The 18,503-nt window shown below is 39.6% G+C and overlaps 1 protein-coding gene across 1 annotated transcript in view; it reads right to left on the bottom strand.

Annotated features, from left to right (window-relative positions):
• The window catches only part of khdrbs3 (KH domain containing, RNA binding, signal transduction associated 3), a 115,682-nt gene that overhangs the window by 4,184 nt on the left and 92,995 nt on the right, over positions 1–18,503 (bottom strand). The window contains exons 7-8 of the mRNA XM_073462890.1: positions 17,166–17,248; positions 2,118–2,170 (exon numbers count right to left, since the gene is read on the bottom strand). Coding sequence (XP_073318991.1) covers positions 2,118–2,170; positions 17,166–17,248 — 136 coding nt within the window. The remainder of the gene's footprint in view (positions 1–2,117; positions 2,171–17,165; positions 17,249–18,503) is intronic.

Raw genomic sequence — 18,503 nt, 5'->3', positions numbered from 1 at the left:
AGTTCACACACATACAGTACAGGATTAGAGCTGGATCCACCTTCAGCTGCACAAGCGCACACTCAACTCTACCCTTCTGTATATTAGCTCCACTATCATATCAAGTGCACTCTGCAGCAAATATGACCTTGGCCCACTTTTACTGTATCTTGTCAAAAGCCAGTGACACAGTATTGTTGAAGAGTATCTCAGTGGTGTTAGCTTTGTCTGAATGTTGTGGTAACTGGAGCAATTCAAGGCTCCTTTCAAACCAGAGACCAGTCACTGAAAGTGGCCGTACACATCTTCTAGCTGTTAGCAGAGCCACTCGTCGCTGTGTGGCTGTGGCACAAACACACTCAGCAACATTAGCTTGGATTGAAAGTATCTGTTCAACTAAATATGTGAAATGGTGAGTTGTTAGTTTTGGTGAAATAAGCCATCACACAACAGCTTAGAGGTTTTGTGAACACATGTATTTGAGTGACAGACTCGATGAAGACTTTTCAGCAACACATAAATTTACAGGTCCGTGGAAAGTAGGCGGTAATTACCAAGCAACACATTTGAAATGTCTTTGTAGTTACTCCAAATTACCACATAATTACCTCAAAATGATATAATAATATGCTGTAATTTTCTAACAAGCAGTTAATAAAGAGCCAGTAATATCTTTAATATATTTCCAGGAGACTTCCATCTGGTCTCTGCTTAACTTCTGCTGTCATGTGTAACTTTCATCTAGTTTCTGTCTAACTTCTGCAGGTCAGTAAATTATAGGACGTTTTATGTCTTGCTAATGTATTTTTGTCTCAAAATATAAAAAGAGTTTAACTTATTTAACTTGAGAAGTGTGAATATATTATTATTAGGCATCAATAGGCAATTAAGGAATGCTGCTCATCTTTTTGGATTATGAAGTCATATTCACAAGTAATTAGTATTAATGGTGGCTGACTATGAAAAAAAAAATTATTTAGGAAAATTGTTCGAAAGTTGGACTGATCTGCTGACATTATAACAGCTGGTGGAAATGTAAATGGTTAAAAATTCACTTCAATGTATTGACCTGCAGAAGTTTCCTGGAAATGTATTGAAGAAATTACCAGCTATTTATTACCTGCTCAGAAAAGGAGGATATAATTAATAAATCAAGTAAGGGGGTAATTTTCATTACATTTAGTGGTAATTACTGTGGTAATTGGAAACAAAAATTGTAACTTTGTAATTACCACCTTCTCACCTTCTTAAGTGGCTGGCTGCACGGAAGTTAGACAGAAACTAGTTGTTAACTAGTAGTTAAAATGGCATGATCAGCAGCAGTTAAGCAGTTGGATGTCTACTGTAAAATGAAGTGTTACTGACTTATCTTCATATAAACATCCTGGCATGTGTCATTATATTCTGCTGAGAAGAGTCAGAATTTTACCTATTATGTTACAATAATCTGTATTCACTCATATTTCACCAAGATTTTTGTCAATTTGTTAAAAGACAGCGCATGTGATCTCTGTATTCAGGGATGAACTTGTGCTGCAGGTAAGATCTGAGCGTCCTAACTAGCTGCTTAGGGTTGATTGAAGTGCGGTTTCTTTTTCATGTTCAGCACTTTTAGTGAAGTAAAAGAAAAGCAAAGTAGATCTTTAAGTGATTCTGCAGCTGCGTGATCAGCTTGTTAAAGTCTACGTGCTTTTGACACTCTCCTCTGAAGTGAGGGAATCATCAGTGCTTGGGGGCATTACTTTGGTTTTGCAGTCAAGAACCTAAATTCAAAGATCAGTGAAGACAAGGCTTCTTCAAACTCTTTAATACTTATACAACTTTCTTGTTTTTAGGGCATTTTTTTAGGGCATGTTCTAGTATTTTATTGAACACAGTAACTCCACAAAAAAGACTTGTTTTTCAGTCGTTCTCGGCCTTTGGTGATGTTGTTTACTTCCAATGAGCCAAATGATTGAAGGAATAAAAGCTCAGAATTGTGAATAAATCACTTTAGACATGGTTATTTTGAATGCGACATCATACAATTACCCAGATGCTATGGCAACTGAGATGAAGCCAGCGTTGCAGGAGCTAGAAATTGATATTTTGATAATTGGCACAAGATATATTGAAGGAAAGAGAGGTTGACAACTCACCATAGGATTCATATGATTCCCCGCTGTGTCCGTATTCATAGTACTCATCTGAGCTGTAAACACAGAGAACAGCGAGAGGAATATTAGAAAGTATAAATAAATATGAGAAAATAGGAAATTGAGATTGCAGTTATCAGCAAATAAATATACTTAATTTCTGTATTATTGAATAACATTAAAGTAATATTGATGACCACGCAATCACATATAATGTATGCAGGGGAAATAAAGAAAAACACACAGGAAGTGTTTTTCAGATATACTCTGCTGGATATAAAAGTGAAAAACAAACAAGAGGAGCTTTCAATTGCTCTGAAGTTCAGCCACATTTGTGCTTCTACAAGGCAATTTCCTCCACTGCATTTCTGCGCAAACTTCCAGTTCCATATCACTGCATATGGAGATCTATGAGAGGTGGCAACTTTAATGAAAAATAAAAAGATGGGGAAGCAAGTTGCATAGTGGTTCATTTCTCGCTTATTTTTTTATTTCTTTATTTGCAGTCGCTGGTGAGATGCTGACAGAACAATCCTGCGTCAGTATCATTCAGTAACAGCGCTATCATTCAAGAGAGGCAATTCATCATAAGGCTGCCACTGAGCCGACACCAGCCATCACAGCTGGGTCCTCTCCGCCTGCCTGTCAGTCAGTCTGTCAGCGACAGCAGCACCTCTCTGCTCTCCGGATTAGAGAGCTGAAGGCACCAACCCAAACCCCAACACGCCACATCAACACCGCCCGATGGCTGAGGGCAAAGAGGTGACAGCAATGACACGCCGCGGTGGAAGTAACAGATTACAATTTGACTCCAGTTACTGTAATGGAGTAGCTTTTTGCGGTGTGATCTTAAAAAGCCAAAGTGAGGTCTGAGAGGTTGAGACACTCCACTCATCTATCAAATTACACCACAGTTTGCAGCACTCCAGGAAATCAATTTCTACAAATTCTGTCTGCTATTAGGTCTTCAGCCATTCACTCAGCAGTGTCGTCTCATAAAAAGAAACTGCACAATGATGAACATTTTCAGGTTGCTATTAATCTTCATTTTATTTTTTGTCCATTCTTCCTCTTTGTATATTCCAAAATATTCTACCCTGAGAAGTACTAGCATTAGTACTAGTAATAGTACCACAATACAGGTTTCTATGGAAAAACAGAATGTTGTCAAACTAATAGATTTTTTATACAACACATATGTTGTACTCTGTTTGCCGTGCTTATGGAAGGTGTCAGTTGTAAGAGCCTGCTACCATCATGCTGAAGGACTTGTAACTCCATGCTAAAGGCTACAGCTTAGCTATATAATAAAGCTAATTTGGTTACATTACATTAGCATATCTGTTGTCAAGCTACTTGCTGCCCACCACAATGTCAACATTGTTCGCCACATATTGAATTTATTTTATTATTATAATTTTTTTAAATGGGTAAAATCTTATTTCATTGATTTGTCCCCGATTTAATGGATTTGTTTAACCCGGACTTGGTGTAATGAGGCCAATTTGTCTTAAGTGCTGCAGATATAAACAGATATTGTGAGTTTGGTATGAGTCACGATCAGTGGGAATGCTCATTTTTGCATCTGTATTTAATTTCCACTGAAAAAAATACTAAAATCATAATGATGTGACATTTGTCACAGTCTGTTCTACACAAACATGTACGGAGAACGAGATTTGTAGGTCAGGACATCTCTGCAGCACTACTGTACTTCATTATAATGCTGTTTCTTCCACACATTTTACCTTCATCAAAAACTTTTCATCCTCTGCAATCGGAATATTGCACTTAGCTGAGATTGAGATTTGTGCAGATTTTTTATTTTTTTTAATCTAAGCTCTACTGGGTGATGATGATAAACAAAATTGTATTCACCTCGGTTGTATCGGGTTGGAGGCAGAAATCTCAAAAAAACAAACATTAAAACCTGTGTAAACACAACGATTACATGTTCTGCACAGCTAAATACTAATACAGGAATGCAAAATAAAGCTGTCTTATATTTTGTGTGAAGTGATCCTTACTTTGGCAGCCTCCCCACAACTGCTCCTCAACAGCTACAACATGACAAACTGATTGGCTGTTATATTGTTTTCTGCAACAATTTCTCAGTGAGGATGAACAAGACGACATGACCAATTGAGGACAGTGGGAGGATTCGTTTTAAGAGCACTATAGAGGCTCAATGAGACATGAGACAGCTCCCTGAAGAGGCTTGTGCCTTAAGTCAGGCTTAGCATAAATTTTACACAGCTCATAATTCAACTACAAACAATGCCAAGCCGGCAGAAGCAAACAAGGCTTTTCCCGTGCTCTAATGTAGTCTCCCTCCAAGAAGCGAGGCCAGCTGCTGTTGCTCTGAGCATGAGGTTTCCAGTCAGCCCTCGCGGCAGAGGTGCCACCATGCATCTGCCACAGATGTCAAGTCACTGCAATATCCTTGACACCACTCATTGGCCGGCAGAGACAGGGGGAGGCAGAGGAGAGGGAGACAGAGAGACACGTAACAACTGAATGCATGTTTTGGCTCGTCATGTTGTGTACCCCGAGACAGGACCTGACAGGATACTAAATAATTAGATTTCACATTATGCTAAAATAGACAGGTGCATTCCACAGAGATTGCCTTTAAAATACACATACATTTTTTTATGAATGTCAGAAAATCAATTTTCCACAATTCACAGGTGCTTACAGACATACAGTACAGGGACGTATGTGACATATTGGGTAATCCTGGGCTTTCCTGTGCAGCTCTGTGTCATATTCAACAATAAAAAATCATCCAAATAACACAAACCAGGATGCTGCACAGCAACGCTAACACTATTTAGGCTTGCTTACATGCTGTAGGCTGTCAGCATTTTTTCCCTTCATTTATTTTTCCCTGTTTATCTCACAAAAAAAATCTGTTAAAAAACAAAAAGTCTGTAGCTGAAGGCAGAAGGGACCAATAATAGTAGTCTGGCGGGCTGAAAGCTGCTCTTTGCACAAAGGAGAAGAGTGCAACAAAAGCTGTTAGGCGCCTCTAATTCCTGAGGTGACATTTTATCAATATTGCTACACAACTTCTCTCCGTAGTTACTTTCTCTTCTCAATTACAGAGACCGGTGGGTCTGAAGATGCCTCCTGAAGGTCAAAGATTCCGGTAAAATTCTGCTTTGTGTCGTCAAAAGTTCCACAGCATCTGCTGCAGCACATGAACACCTATCAGCACTCTGCAGTGTAGAGGTCTGTAATTTAACCATTGTAGCAGAAAATGACCTTTCTTTATTAATGATACAGAATAAAGATTTTCAGAGGAATGTACAATACTAATACACATAAAAGACTAGGGATGTCCCAATCAGGTTTTTTTTTACCCCAATCCCGATCCGAGTCATTTAATATTTAGTATCTGCTGGTACCGAGTCCCGATCCAATACTTAGCCCTAACTAATATTTTCTTAGATAATACAGCTGCATTAAGAAAAAAATCACCTGCATCCAAGCTGTTCTTAATAGCTTTTTTTATTTTGTTGAAACAAAGTAAATACTTTCATATGGCTCTTTCTTATTCTGCATATCCTATTGCAACATTGGTTTTTATTAGTTTTTTTTTTTTTTTTAACAAAAACAACAAGTAAACAAAGTCAGTAACTAAACCCTGACCCCCTTCCACAGAGGTGGGCTGGTTATCCAGAGTGATGAATTCAATGACCTTCTCTGTAATATTTGTGGCCATGGATATTTCTCTTTCCTTTTGAAAGTATCCATGAGTGTTTGTTGCTTCGGTGCCTTTGCCTGTATTGCTTGAGTGAACTCATGTTTTTGTTTATGTGCCGTATCAAATTTGTAGTATTAAATGCAGCTCTTTTGTTACCAGCTCGCAAAACGGTCGTATTGCAGATGTTACATGTCGCCGTTGGACTGCTTTCGCTTTCGCTTTCTAATTTGAAATATTTCCACACTGCAGACATTTTATCCACAGGTTCTCCAGACTAACGTTACGAGCACGACTGCATTCTGCCACAAATTGTGCTCCGTTGACGACAGCTGATGTAAAAATAATCGGGCTTGGGTCCACGTTCAAAATTGCCGATCCCGATCAGTGAAAAAATGCCCATATCGGCCCCGATAAAAGACTGTCTTATTTGGCCATTTAAGAAGTGGATTTCAGATTTTGTGAGTAGTTAGTAGCAATTTATGATATGATATAGAATCTATGATGCAATAAAATGTTTAACACAGGTCAAATATATTACATTATACTTTTTCATTCGTATTGCCACAAGCCATCCTGTAACAAACTTGGTAGACAACAAATATGCTAACATAAAGTGACCAATTAACTTTTAATCTTTTACAGACATTCAAACTCTAGAGTACTTAAAAAGGTGACACGATACACAAAAGACCATTTTTGTGACGTTAATATGTAAATGAAGCAAACAGATTACAACTCAACAAGAAAACAGCATCTTGTTTTGATGAATAAAATATGTTTTAAAAGAGGGAGGACATGTAATCTCTTACTGCGGACAGCATACAGTATATGCTCATCTCTCATCATCAACCGCTTTTTCCGTGAGGGTCGCGGGGATGTTGCTGCACTATGCGGGGATTACTGGAGCCAATCCCAGTTTTCTCAATGGGCGAAGGCCAGGGTACACCCCTGGACGTGTCGCCAGCTCGTCTGCAGGACTTAGACTTATAGACTTAAAAGTACCAAAAGCAAGAAGTACTCATTATGCATAAAGGCCCATTTCAGAATAAATACTGTATATTACATAATTGGATTATAATTACTGATGCATTGATGTGTTCTTGGCTTTAATGTTGCAGCTGCTTATATCTGATATATTACTTTACAAACTGCTGGGTAGCTTGTGAATTTCCGAATACATTTCCCAATTTATCAATACACAAGTAGCTAATATTGTCACATAAATGTATGATCTATGTACATTTGACTCTGGGGTGCATTGGAGTAGAAGTAGAAATGAACTGTGATTGTCGCCCAGAAACAAGACGACTGCAGGTATTTAGCTCAATGTTAGCATCAAACACTTCTTCAAATCTTTAATGGAGCTTGTGTTGTAATTCTTAATCAAAATAACATTTAGCTTGATATCAGATGTATCTCCATAGAAAACAGTATCGTCATGCAGATGAAACATTAAGTTGCGTCTCATTAGAAAATTTCAGGTTCCTTCGCGATGAAAAAAGAAATGCTGCCGAGTGGAATGAGATGAAAGAACTAAAACCTGAAGTTCCTCTCCACTGCCTCGTTCAGTCTACATTTATCACCATTGATCCCATATCACAGCACTGCCTTGTCGGAAGTGCACAGCTGGCAGCATGAACACATAAGATGAGGTGCCTGGGGTGGTTAGCTCTCACTCGAGATATTGCCCTGTCATAGGTGTGAAAGTGTTTCGACTTTCTAAATAGGTCAGCTTTTGATTTGACATTCATTAGCAGAAGGCGTCCACTGGTTTGTGTCTCCCCAAACTTCACTGGCCAAGAAAAAAAAACACCCCCACATCTTTCAAAGGCGCAGGCATGCACCACGAGAGGCAAACACAACACCTATTAGATAAGTGTGTCTCTTTCATCAGGCATCTGATTCCAGGCCTACTTTTCCACAGGTAAAGACCCTGCCTCTCGAGAGCATCTGTCATCTCCGTAAATGCTTTGTCTTAAGCACTGATGTTGCCGTTCCCGAGCACCCCGAAACAGATGGCGGTGTTAAATCTGAATGATGTAGTACACGTCCCTAGTGGACTTTGTTTTCTTACATCGCCATTACTCTTCCAACCCTCCGTGATAAATTTGAAGAAATCTAGTAGGACATTACGAGGGGCTGGAGAGGTAATGCAGTGCCCGTCTGATGAGGAGAGCGGCTTCTTTTCTTCTCTTAGCCTATTTTTTCATATTGCACACTTTAACTGATCAAGACTGTGAATCCTCAAAATACTTCCTTGATTCTTCTTGTGTAATAATGTTTTTCATTCATTCTTGGAACAAGGTTGAAAAGGTAAAACGCTGCAGAAAATGCCCCTCACTGAATTCTCTGATTACGCCGGCTCAGTGGTGACTTTCACAGTCGACAATACAAAGAAAATGGATGAAAAAAAAAAAAGCAGCACTACTTTTTTTTTTACCATTTTAGTTTGAAATGAAGCTCAGATAATTTCAAATGGAAACCCTCCTTATGGATACACTGGTGATTGCTCAGTGTGGTGGCTGATTGCAAAGCTATCTCCAATGCTGAACCCCTGCCGAAGAGCCACAAAGAGGGACAAAATGGCCTACGGCAAAGATTTGACTTTACAAATGAGTCTTCTTTCTGGTTGTGAACAGACCATTTATGTTACTCTCTTCCTTTTTTTTGGAAAGTACATGAAATCCTCCTTCAGAAAAACTACTGCCTCTACAAGTCAAGATGGTCTACAGTACTCCTTAAAAGCCGATCATTTGGAAACATGTTTGGGTCGTTACGTTGTGACTGTCTGGAATCTGTGACAGACTTTGTTATGTCTTGTTGAAGGGACAATATGCAACTTTTTGTCTTGAGACGGAGTAAGTGGTGTAAATCCCGCCTTCCTTCCCCTCAGATGGTCTAATTCCCGACACAGCGGCTGTCATTCATCTTGACAAGCTGTCTACCTTGAAAACAGCATCTAGGTACACAGCATCTGCGAAGCACCGCAGGCGTTTCAGAAGCAGACAGCTAACAAAGCCAATCTGTACTCAGAGTCAAAAAACACAATGCTGATATTCCCATTGTACTAAATGGGTGTTGTCTGCCCCAGGGCCCTGATACAACAATCAGACCTCAAAGAAGTAGCATTGACTGATCAAACACAGTGTATCACCTGTAATTGAACACAATGCAAACATATATGTATCGCCGCAAGCTGGCTGACTACTGACATGCATATATGTTCTGCGAGACGGAACAAACCAGTGCGGGAACAAAGCCAACAAAAAACTGTGAATCTACGTGAAACGGCTTTGTTACTGCTCGGAACATATGACTATGTTACTTTGCTTTGGTGTTGTCAGCCAGGGGTCCTCTTGTTAGAAGAAAAGAAAGCGTAAAAAAAAGTTTAAATTTAGGTATAAAACACAAAAAATGGGTGAAATCAATTATGTTGATCACTGTTGAGGTCTGGAGTTTGGCATTATTACCACTGCCACCTTGGTTTTTGGAGCCAGACTGACCATATGGGATGAGAGGGTGGTGTGGGCGAGGGTATTCTGATTGGATGTGACGGAGAACCCAAGGACATGTTGTGGTGGTGACTAGTCAATCACAATGTAGCCACACACTAAAGCACGCCCTGCCTTCATCTTCTATTTTACTCTAAAAAATAATTTACAAAATGAACATCATGCAAATCAGTAAAGAAGACTTGAAACTAGTGATAGACCATAAACTCATCATGGAACTATTTACTGAGGTAATGCATCAAGTGAAAAGTAGGTTCATTTTCTCATAAGCTTACATATAGACTTCTGGAGTCGCCCACTGCTGGCTAGTAGACAAAATGTATGTTTAAGGCACTTTCACGTTTGCTTCACTTTTCAGACCCAGAGGCTCCATTCATATTCTATACAGTGAGTGTGACCAGATTATGTGTCATGACCCTTTAGTTTAGGTTCACCTGAGGACATAGCTCTAGCAGCATGGCTATGTAGGAATGACAATGTAACACTGTCGGTCGGTCCACCACTTTGGTCCAGATTGAAATATCTCAACATGTTATGGCTGCACTGCCATGAGACATTAATAGTTCTCTTAGGATGAATCCTACTCAGAAATATCAGTGTGAGCATGTTAGTTTGTTGACATCACCATTTAGCTCCAAAGATCTGCTGTGCTGAACAGAGCTGCTGATATTGGTTGAGGAATCTTAAGCCCGACTCACACAGGACTGTTCTTACCAAGGAATCTCATGTGATTTAGAAATGATGCCCCTGCATCAGTGTTTCGTGTGGCACATTCACACAGGATAAATAAAGCTTGTATTTTACTCACATTTACTGACATTATCCCTTGGATAAGATGTCAGGGTAGGGCTGGTTGGTATGGCCTTAAAATAATATCACAATATTTTTAGGCTATAAAATCACAATTTTTTTAGGCTGTATACACAAAATATATCTCGATATTTTGAAAAGACCTCAAAAGCACTTTATAAATGATAGGATTGAGCCTCAAAATCAAATATCAAGATATTTACCTCGATATCGATACTGCAGCAAAGATTAACACAAGGAGATTTATGATTATCATCAGTCGTGTGGATATAATGACTTAGTGGGTAAAAGCAAGTATTAAAACAAGTAGAACAGTCTGGTAAGTTCTGAAAATGACATTACTGTAATGCAGCCTTTAAAACCAGGAAAAGACAACACTTATGTCATATCGTGATAGAACAATATCCAAAATCTCACAATGGTTTACAGTCTCATATCACAATAACAATATATATCGTATATATTGCCCAACCCTATGTCAAGGCATCAACATAACATTAATGTTCAGAAGCAAAGCATCTGCTGTTTAACAGCCACATTAATAATATAGTTTAGACTTGACTGGCTTTCTGTATGTGTTCGAAGCATTAATACACGTTTGCAGCTCATTTAGATCAAGTAACAAATGTTTTTCCATTGCTCCTAACCTTCTCATTCATCACTAATTTTACACGTCAATCTAGCTTATCTCACAACACTGCTGGTGATTGCTGTCCAACATATCATGAGTGGCGATCAAAGTCGGACTTGTTCCATTGTCTGACAACACAAAACAAAATAAAAACAAATAAATCTGATGCTGAATCAAAGAGATTCAGATTCGCACGGGACTGACATTATCACATGACCTCTGTGTTTGATGGACTATGGTGGGTAAATTGCGGGGATTTTTAATACTTTAAATTATGGACATGGCAGATTTGAACAGGATTAAGATCACAGAAACCTCTGCAATTAATACAAATCACTAGAGGTCCCGAGGTTACACCAGTCCCATGAAACAGAATGGTTTAATCATAAGTTTCCTCCTCCTATGTCTGCATTTACAGCCTTCTACTTTGCTAAGGGAACCCAGTCATTCACTGCATGACCAGCACATTTTACAGCAGATAGCTGGATGCTGTTTGTTACAAGAATAACTGTAGTTTGGTATTAGCTAGTGTTTTCCGCCCTTAAATCCTCGCTTTGTGTTTTTTATTGAGTGCCCTTATCTGAATGTGCATGCAGAAAGACTCTACATTGATGAGACCATCAGGGACGTTTCAACGGTTTGATAACTTACTCTTCAATGTTTGATACAGAGCTACCATCCCAATGAAATATTCATACATTCCACCCTTCTGGATATTACAGTCTTTTTGTGGTATTTGATAGTGTAGAAATGACTAAATTCAATGCCCATTGAATGCTTTCACTAGAGGATTGTGCGTGTGTTGGTGGTGAAACTTGTTTTTAGTAGTTTTGGGGCTCTTTCAAGCAATCGATTCTAACAGCTACACCATGAAACTTAGAAATCCAGCCCCTCTCCTTCTCTGTCCCTATTCATGCCCATCTCTTCTACTAAGATTTACAGTTGTTCCTCAGGGAGGCGTCTGCCCTTTAAAACACTGTCACATAGCTATCCTTGTGCCCCCTGGGCCTCCGGGATCTGGCCTACAATGAAGCGTACCAAAGCAAGATGCAAGGGAAGGTGCGAGGTGTCAGCAGCCCGCAGTCTCTGAGGTGTCAAGTATGAAATAATGCTTTGATCACACCAGGGCTGCTCGAGACGACCTCGCCATGCCCCTCTCCAAGTGTCCAGCCAGGGCTGTGCCACAGCTGTCAACCCTCTCATTTCCCTACAGAGACGTCACCTTTTCTCTGCTAATAAAATTAAAAGACGCTCTCCACACAAGCAGCCCTCTCCAGCCTCCTTGACCTTAGCAGTAGATTGGTACCTAAGCGCCGCAGCATCCGATAACTCTCCGGAGATGAAGCCCTCTGCTGCCTCTCCAAAAAAAGATGATGGCTCAGTGCTCTGTGTTGTATAAACACGGTAAGAGGAGGCTGTGATCTAGAAGCTGGCGGACCGACTGCCACGACTGTCATGCTGAGGTAGCGTTCCACGAGGCTCCCCCAGGCGTCAGCTCTCTTCTGAAACATGTAAATGTCGCAAAATGTCTTCAGGGCATCTAAAAACAGCTTTTTAGCTTAAGCCTCATGTCTTAAGGTTGTGAGCGCTTTATTTGCCTTTCAAATTTAATTATGTCTAAATTACTCAATTTTGCTCTGTCCTATGTGACAGAATGTGTATAGTATAGTCACACAGGTTGTCGTGTCTCATTTAGCAGTGGTTAGTATAACAAGTGAGTAGTATAGCATTTAGTGCCACTTAAACCCAGCAGAGAACATTAAGATTTTATGATCGCTATCACTGCCCAAAAGTGGTAGTGACTGGGCAATTGTACTCCAGTGCTGCGAGAATGTAAAATGTTAATGCCAGTATGTATTGTAGTTACAGCAATCTCAAATTATATGTTTTTGTTTATTTAGAAGGGAGTTTTGTCTGTAAGTTGCATTTCTTGGTTTCTCAAAATTTTCTCATAAAGTACTGGGAACTCATTTGAGTACTGGTAGTCTGTGAAACCATTTTTCTTGGCTGTAATTGAGATGGTTTAATTTTGTCTTTTGTACAAACAAAGACAAGTCTTCCACAATGTGTTACAGAGTGAAATGAATGATTTATTTAAATATATACTTTTTCTTTTTCATAGTTAAGTAGGTTTTGCTGGCAACAAAATGAAAACCTTTTTAACATTTTATTTGTATTGATGATTTTACTGAGTCTTTCATTTTTGATTTAGTCACAATTTAAAAGTACCCCGTCGACTTTCTGACCACTAGCAGCACTATGGTGCAAGATTTTTAAGAGTCTGTGTCTGTTTTGTTTGTATGTTGTGTATGTGCACAAGGGCTATACGGTACACTGAAAAAAATAAATGAAATAAAGAGTGCCTGTTATTGCTAATGTCACTGGCCAGAACTTACAAAAGCTGGTTTGTACAGTTGATCTTTCCCTTTTTAAATGTTTTCAATTTAGTAAATAGGACATTTAATATATAAAATTACAGAAAAAAGTGAAACATTCTAGGAGTGCAGAGTGACTTCAATAACTTGTGTGTCAAACATTTCAAAACCCAAAGATATTTAAGTTAGATTGATATTTGCTCTATAAATCACTTAAACAACTAATCAACCAGGATGGCACTCAGCAGAGTGCATACCTCTACCAAGGCCCAACAGTCCCTGTTAGTACTCACTCATAGATACCAGCCACCTAAATACCCCTTATATTTTTCATCAAGATTCATGCATTATTCTCTGGAAATCAATTCAGTAGTTTTTCCAGCTGACCAACCAACCAACAAACACATGGACACAGGTGAATACATAACCTTCTTGGCAGAGGTAATTATCAAAATCATTTATCGTACCTTTCTGATGGCCGATTAATACATTCTGCACCAATATAGCATCCTTTCATGTGTGATTCTGACTCTGGTCAGCTCTGTTTTTTTAGTTAAAATGGAAACACACCCATTATCATATTATCTAGGATAGTAAGAAAATATATTAATCATACAACTGAGAAGCTACCAACCACCTATACCTAAATGCATTCCATGCTAAATGCATGTATGAAATGCATTTCATATTTCCAGATAATGAAGGTAACAGTATCCACTGATGCAGCATTACAATCTTTTTAAAAGCAGGAGCCTTTTAAAACTCTCCTCTTTCTTTCCCTTCGTGTTCACAAATGGCAGGGCTGTTTCGAGCGTAAGCCATCGGGGTAATGCCATGACAGAGAGAGACTGTAAATTGTTCTGCTTGTTATCCTCTGGCAACTGAAATCCTGCCACGCAGTCAGAGCTCAGATTGGTGACTGGGAGCTCCTTAGGCTTCGAGAAACATTGTTAGGAGACTTCTCGTCCACATGCGCAAACACACACACCGGCACACACACACATGCACACAGTCTCCTCCAGGCCCTGCTGCAGCTGGGACCCGCTATGACTTTCCTCAGGCTTGGGGTGAAAAAACACCTTTGTCCATCACAGAGCTAAATAGGATTGTGACTGTGAGGGGGAGTTATGGAAGGACAGCATTATGTTGCAGCATAAACTGTAATACAATAATTAAAAGTACTAAATGGACTACTGTGGGCCTGTAATGTAATATGTACTACGGACCAGTGGCTTTATGATAGCATTACAATGTCTTATAATAGTAATTATGAATTTAATTCTTTATATACTGCCCGCAGGAGCAGACAAAGGACAAATAACTAGAAAAAGCCACATAAGATATCTTATACACAAGGACAAATTGTCAAAATTCAATCAAACCATATCACAGAAACAGTTCATAAAGCTTAAATGTATACATGCACAATGTCAGCCTGCAGTAGCAGTCGCTTTTTAGCCAAATCCAGGACACAGGACACACAAATAAGAGAAGAAGTAAGTGAATCAGCTGTCTCTGGAGGCTCCAGCTTCGATGTCTGTGCCCTATTAGTTGCTTTGTCTCCCGCCAGATAACAGACATGAAAATCTCTTTGAGTCGACCGAGCCTCCAGCCCCAACATGATGGACTCCATTTTTCATCTGCGCAAAGCCACCGACCCCACCCCCCACCCACCTTCACCAAAACACTCCCACCATTATTCACGAGGTTGCTTTTAAAACAAATAGCTGCAGATTCCCGAGGCGGGCCTGCGCTTCCCCCATGGCCAGCATCTCTACACCTAACCAGCAACACTTCAAGATACATCCTCTCTGTGTGTGTGTGTGTGTGTGTGTGTGTGCGCGTGTGTGTGGATGTGTGATCTGGGAAAAAAAAAAGAGATAGCACAAAGATGGATGAAGTCTGGGTGACATACATCCTGACACTTCCACAAAAGAAAACATCGACCACCCCGCTCACAAAAGCCAAGGGACAGAATAATGTTCTTTTTTCTTCTCTGTCTGGTTTTCCCTTTTCTCTTTTTTCTTACCAGCAGCTGCCAATACAATCCAATTTTTGAAATGTGGCAACAATCATTCTTTCTTTGAAGTGGCACAGGCAGGCATACATAAACGTAGCACATTGTGCGCTGATGAAATACAGTGGGACACCAACAAACCAAAGCGAAAGCCTTTGACCTTGTGTGGCTTGGAGAGTGTGATAGCTCCCTGGATATAAGAAAATCGATATTCTGCATTTAGCCGTGCAGGACCCTCTGTTAAATGGAGCAATGTACCACTAAGACTGTTTATTTTGCATTAAGATGAGGATCGCATTGAGCACCGTTGGCCGGATATTTAAAATGGTGATAAAACAAAGATAATACATTTAAGGTAATGAGCTTCAATTAATTCCTTGGAGGAAAATGTGACATGTCACTGGGTCAGCTGAGACTAGTTTGTTTTAAAACCCTGGATTCAAAAACAGAACGCTGGAACTAGAGATGCTGCTGTTACCTGTGATCTTTTTCAAATCTACTAACTGTTTTTATAAGGTGGAATCCAATGTTATATCTAACTTTTATGAGTTAATCTTAAAGGACAACTTAAAGGTCAGTCCAAACTTAATTAACAGTGAGTGTTTTTTGGAGTTTCAAACAGGGCAGAAAATGACTATGCAGTTTTATAACAGCTCATGCACCATAATCCAGCTGTTCTGAACCCAAAAGACTTCAAATAGTCACATTTACCTCATATTCTCTTACATTTACTCAGGACCAAATGGCCACACTGCAGCAGGCTTGCTGCCCTCAGATGCTGCTCATAAAGCTGAGACTTGGAGAGAGACATAAACACAACTCATCACATATTCAAGTGCTTTTTAATTCAGCATGCTTACTCAAGCTGTTTGGAGGGCTGTCATTGTCATGGTTTTGCCTGGTTTGAACGCTGAAGAGTATTAAAACACAATTATGCAGTTTATATTTTGGAGTTATTTATTCCTCATCAGTTCAGCCAGTTGCCAGTTTATTAGGTACACTTAGCTAAATGCATTTAAGTCTAGTAGAAGAGTCCTGTAATAAGCCCTTTAAGAGAGATTTTGATTGAGCTTTATGATAATTTTGTATTTTAATATGTGGTCCTTGCATCATGCAGAGCGGGATCTCTGTTAATTAGCCTACCTTTACTGATATTAATGAGGTGGCCGCAATAATAGAAACACCTGTAAACTGTGTGGAAATGCCAATTCTATCATCACAAAGAATGTTAATATTGGACATTTTTTTAAGATTAGATTTTAGGATCACATTTTAATCTATCAATGCCAACATGCTTAATATGATTTATTTCTACAATACACAGTAGTTGGCAGCTATAATAAGGAGAAGGGCATTGTTAAGCTTAGGAGAACATTGTAGTGATTTTGGTTTCAAAATGCACATTGCAAACATTAAAACAGCATTATTTTATGTTTTGGTTTGCGTTTTGGCTACCTGGGAGCAGCAACAACAAAATTCAATTTGTTTGGGTCTCTGCCAACACCTGAGAAAGGTTTCTGGTTCCTCAGCTGCTTTATGCTCCACTATCTTCACCTGCTAGTCTTTGTAACTTTGTCTGTGTAGTGTTTTGTCCAGTGTTCTGTGTTGTATCAGAGGTTTGTTGCTTTGGTTCAGAGAGCAGTGAGCCAAACAATAAAGTATAACCAAAACATTGAGCTGAAAGACACTAAAATACTCAGTGTAGCTGAGGTTAACTGCAAATTTGGGTGATACTTTTCTGCGGGTTTGCTAGGAGCGACTCCTTTCGTGTTACACACACTTATTCCATACACTAGTGAAAAAAAAAATGATTAGAGCTGCTTTAAAAGTAAGTCACAGACTTAAAATTTCTATCATGACAGTGCTACACGAGTGATCGTGCGCTTTACACCTCTCTACATACGGGACTGGAAGTGAATCCAATATAATTTCTAGGAATACTGAGCTGGTAAATGCCCATTAGTAGGGGCTTATTTGGAAAAAATAGCAAAACTTACTTTTGTCCTTGATTACTGTAGTTGTTGTCGTATGATTCATATCCTTGGTCATCATAAGCTGTTCCGTAGCCGTCGTCATATTCCTGAGGAAACAGAGACAAAATGCAACCAGTTAGATGAGGTGCAGATAAGAAAAACTTCAAGCAAACATTTTGACATTGATGAGATGTTGATATGACAACCTGTGCAACATTATAAACCTGTTGAACAGTAGAGTGAAGAGGCTGAGAAGACAGATGTAGGATAAAAGCTCCTGTGTGCTTTTGGTTTAATCGTGACCTAAACCGCTTTCCAAAATTGGTTTACGACCGTTTCAGCATCCTTTTATGGTATCCAAGGTATCCTACTGTGAACAGATTTTACTTTTCATCAAATGCTTACAGAGTCGTTTTTCTAATAATACATTGCAATCCACAGAAGCCTTCAACTTCGCACAGATATAGGTCAATTGTTCGATCTGCTCCTCTTGGTATAGTAGCCCATATGCAGCACCATTAGAGTGGCAAGTGCAGCCCTGCCCTTGTCTCTGTGTCAACTGACTGACAGTGGGATGTAAAGACTCTTGCTGTGGCGACGTTTCATCACCACCTCAAAGGATGAGCCTTGAACATCTGTTTGTGCTCCAGCAATCTGCCCCGTCCCCCACTCTGCACTCCACCCAGGCCCCCGCCAAGACGAACATCAAAGCGAACCAGTGCCGCACCCGTCCTAATTTGGGATAAATGGGACTTATGTTCCACAAAAGGCGTCGACCCCTAGCGACACATCTCTCATCCCCCACACACTTCTTGGCTAATTCCATCTGCCCCTGATTTGCATGCTTGAAATGAATGTCTGTAAGATTTAGCACCAGAAGAAAATGCTCATCACATCCATTTTATTATTAAGGCCCTAATTCCTGATTAGAAACATGCATTTGCCAAATGACAGCATTTGAATTGACTCTTTTATCTTTAATCCTCCAGAATTGAAGCACGTGTAAAGCAACTACTATGACTCTCCAGAAAGCTGAGAGACTCGGATGTAGGGATACTTCTTGTTTCTGGGTAAAACACCTCGCAGGTGCATTCAAGAAATCCTTTTTGTATGCACAAACCTCTCCTTGGTCATCCCACTGGGTGGCTTTCAAGACTTGTTTGTTATTCCTTTGTTGTTTTTATTTCAGTGGGAGGTGTGTTGGTTTTTGTGAAGGTCTTTATCAGTTCACTTTTATTTGTCTAGAGGGAGCTTGAAGGGAATTTAAGTCCCTCCTGGTATTTGTAATTCTGCAGCTACAAGAGCTTTTGCAAAGTCATCAATTCCCCACGCTAATGCAAGGACTAAGTTTAGTTAACAACT

Source organism: Pagrus major, chromosome 3, assembly GCF_040436345.1.
Source record: "Pagrus major chromosome 3, Pma_NU_1.0".
In the NCBI taxonomy this organism is placed as follows: domain Eukaryota; kingdom Metazoa; phylum Chordata; class Actinopteri; order Spariformes; family Sparidae; genus Pagrus; species Pagrus major.
This window is presented reverse-complemented; position numbering and strand designations above follow the sequence as displayed.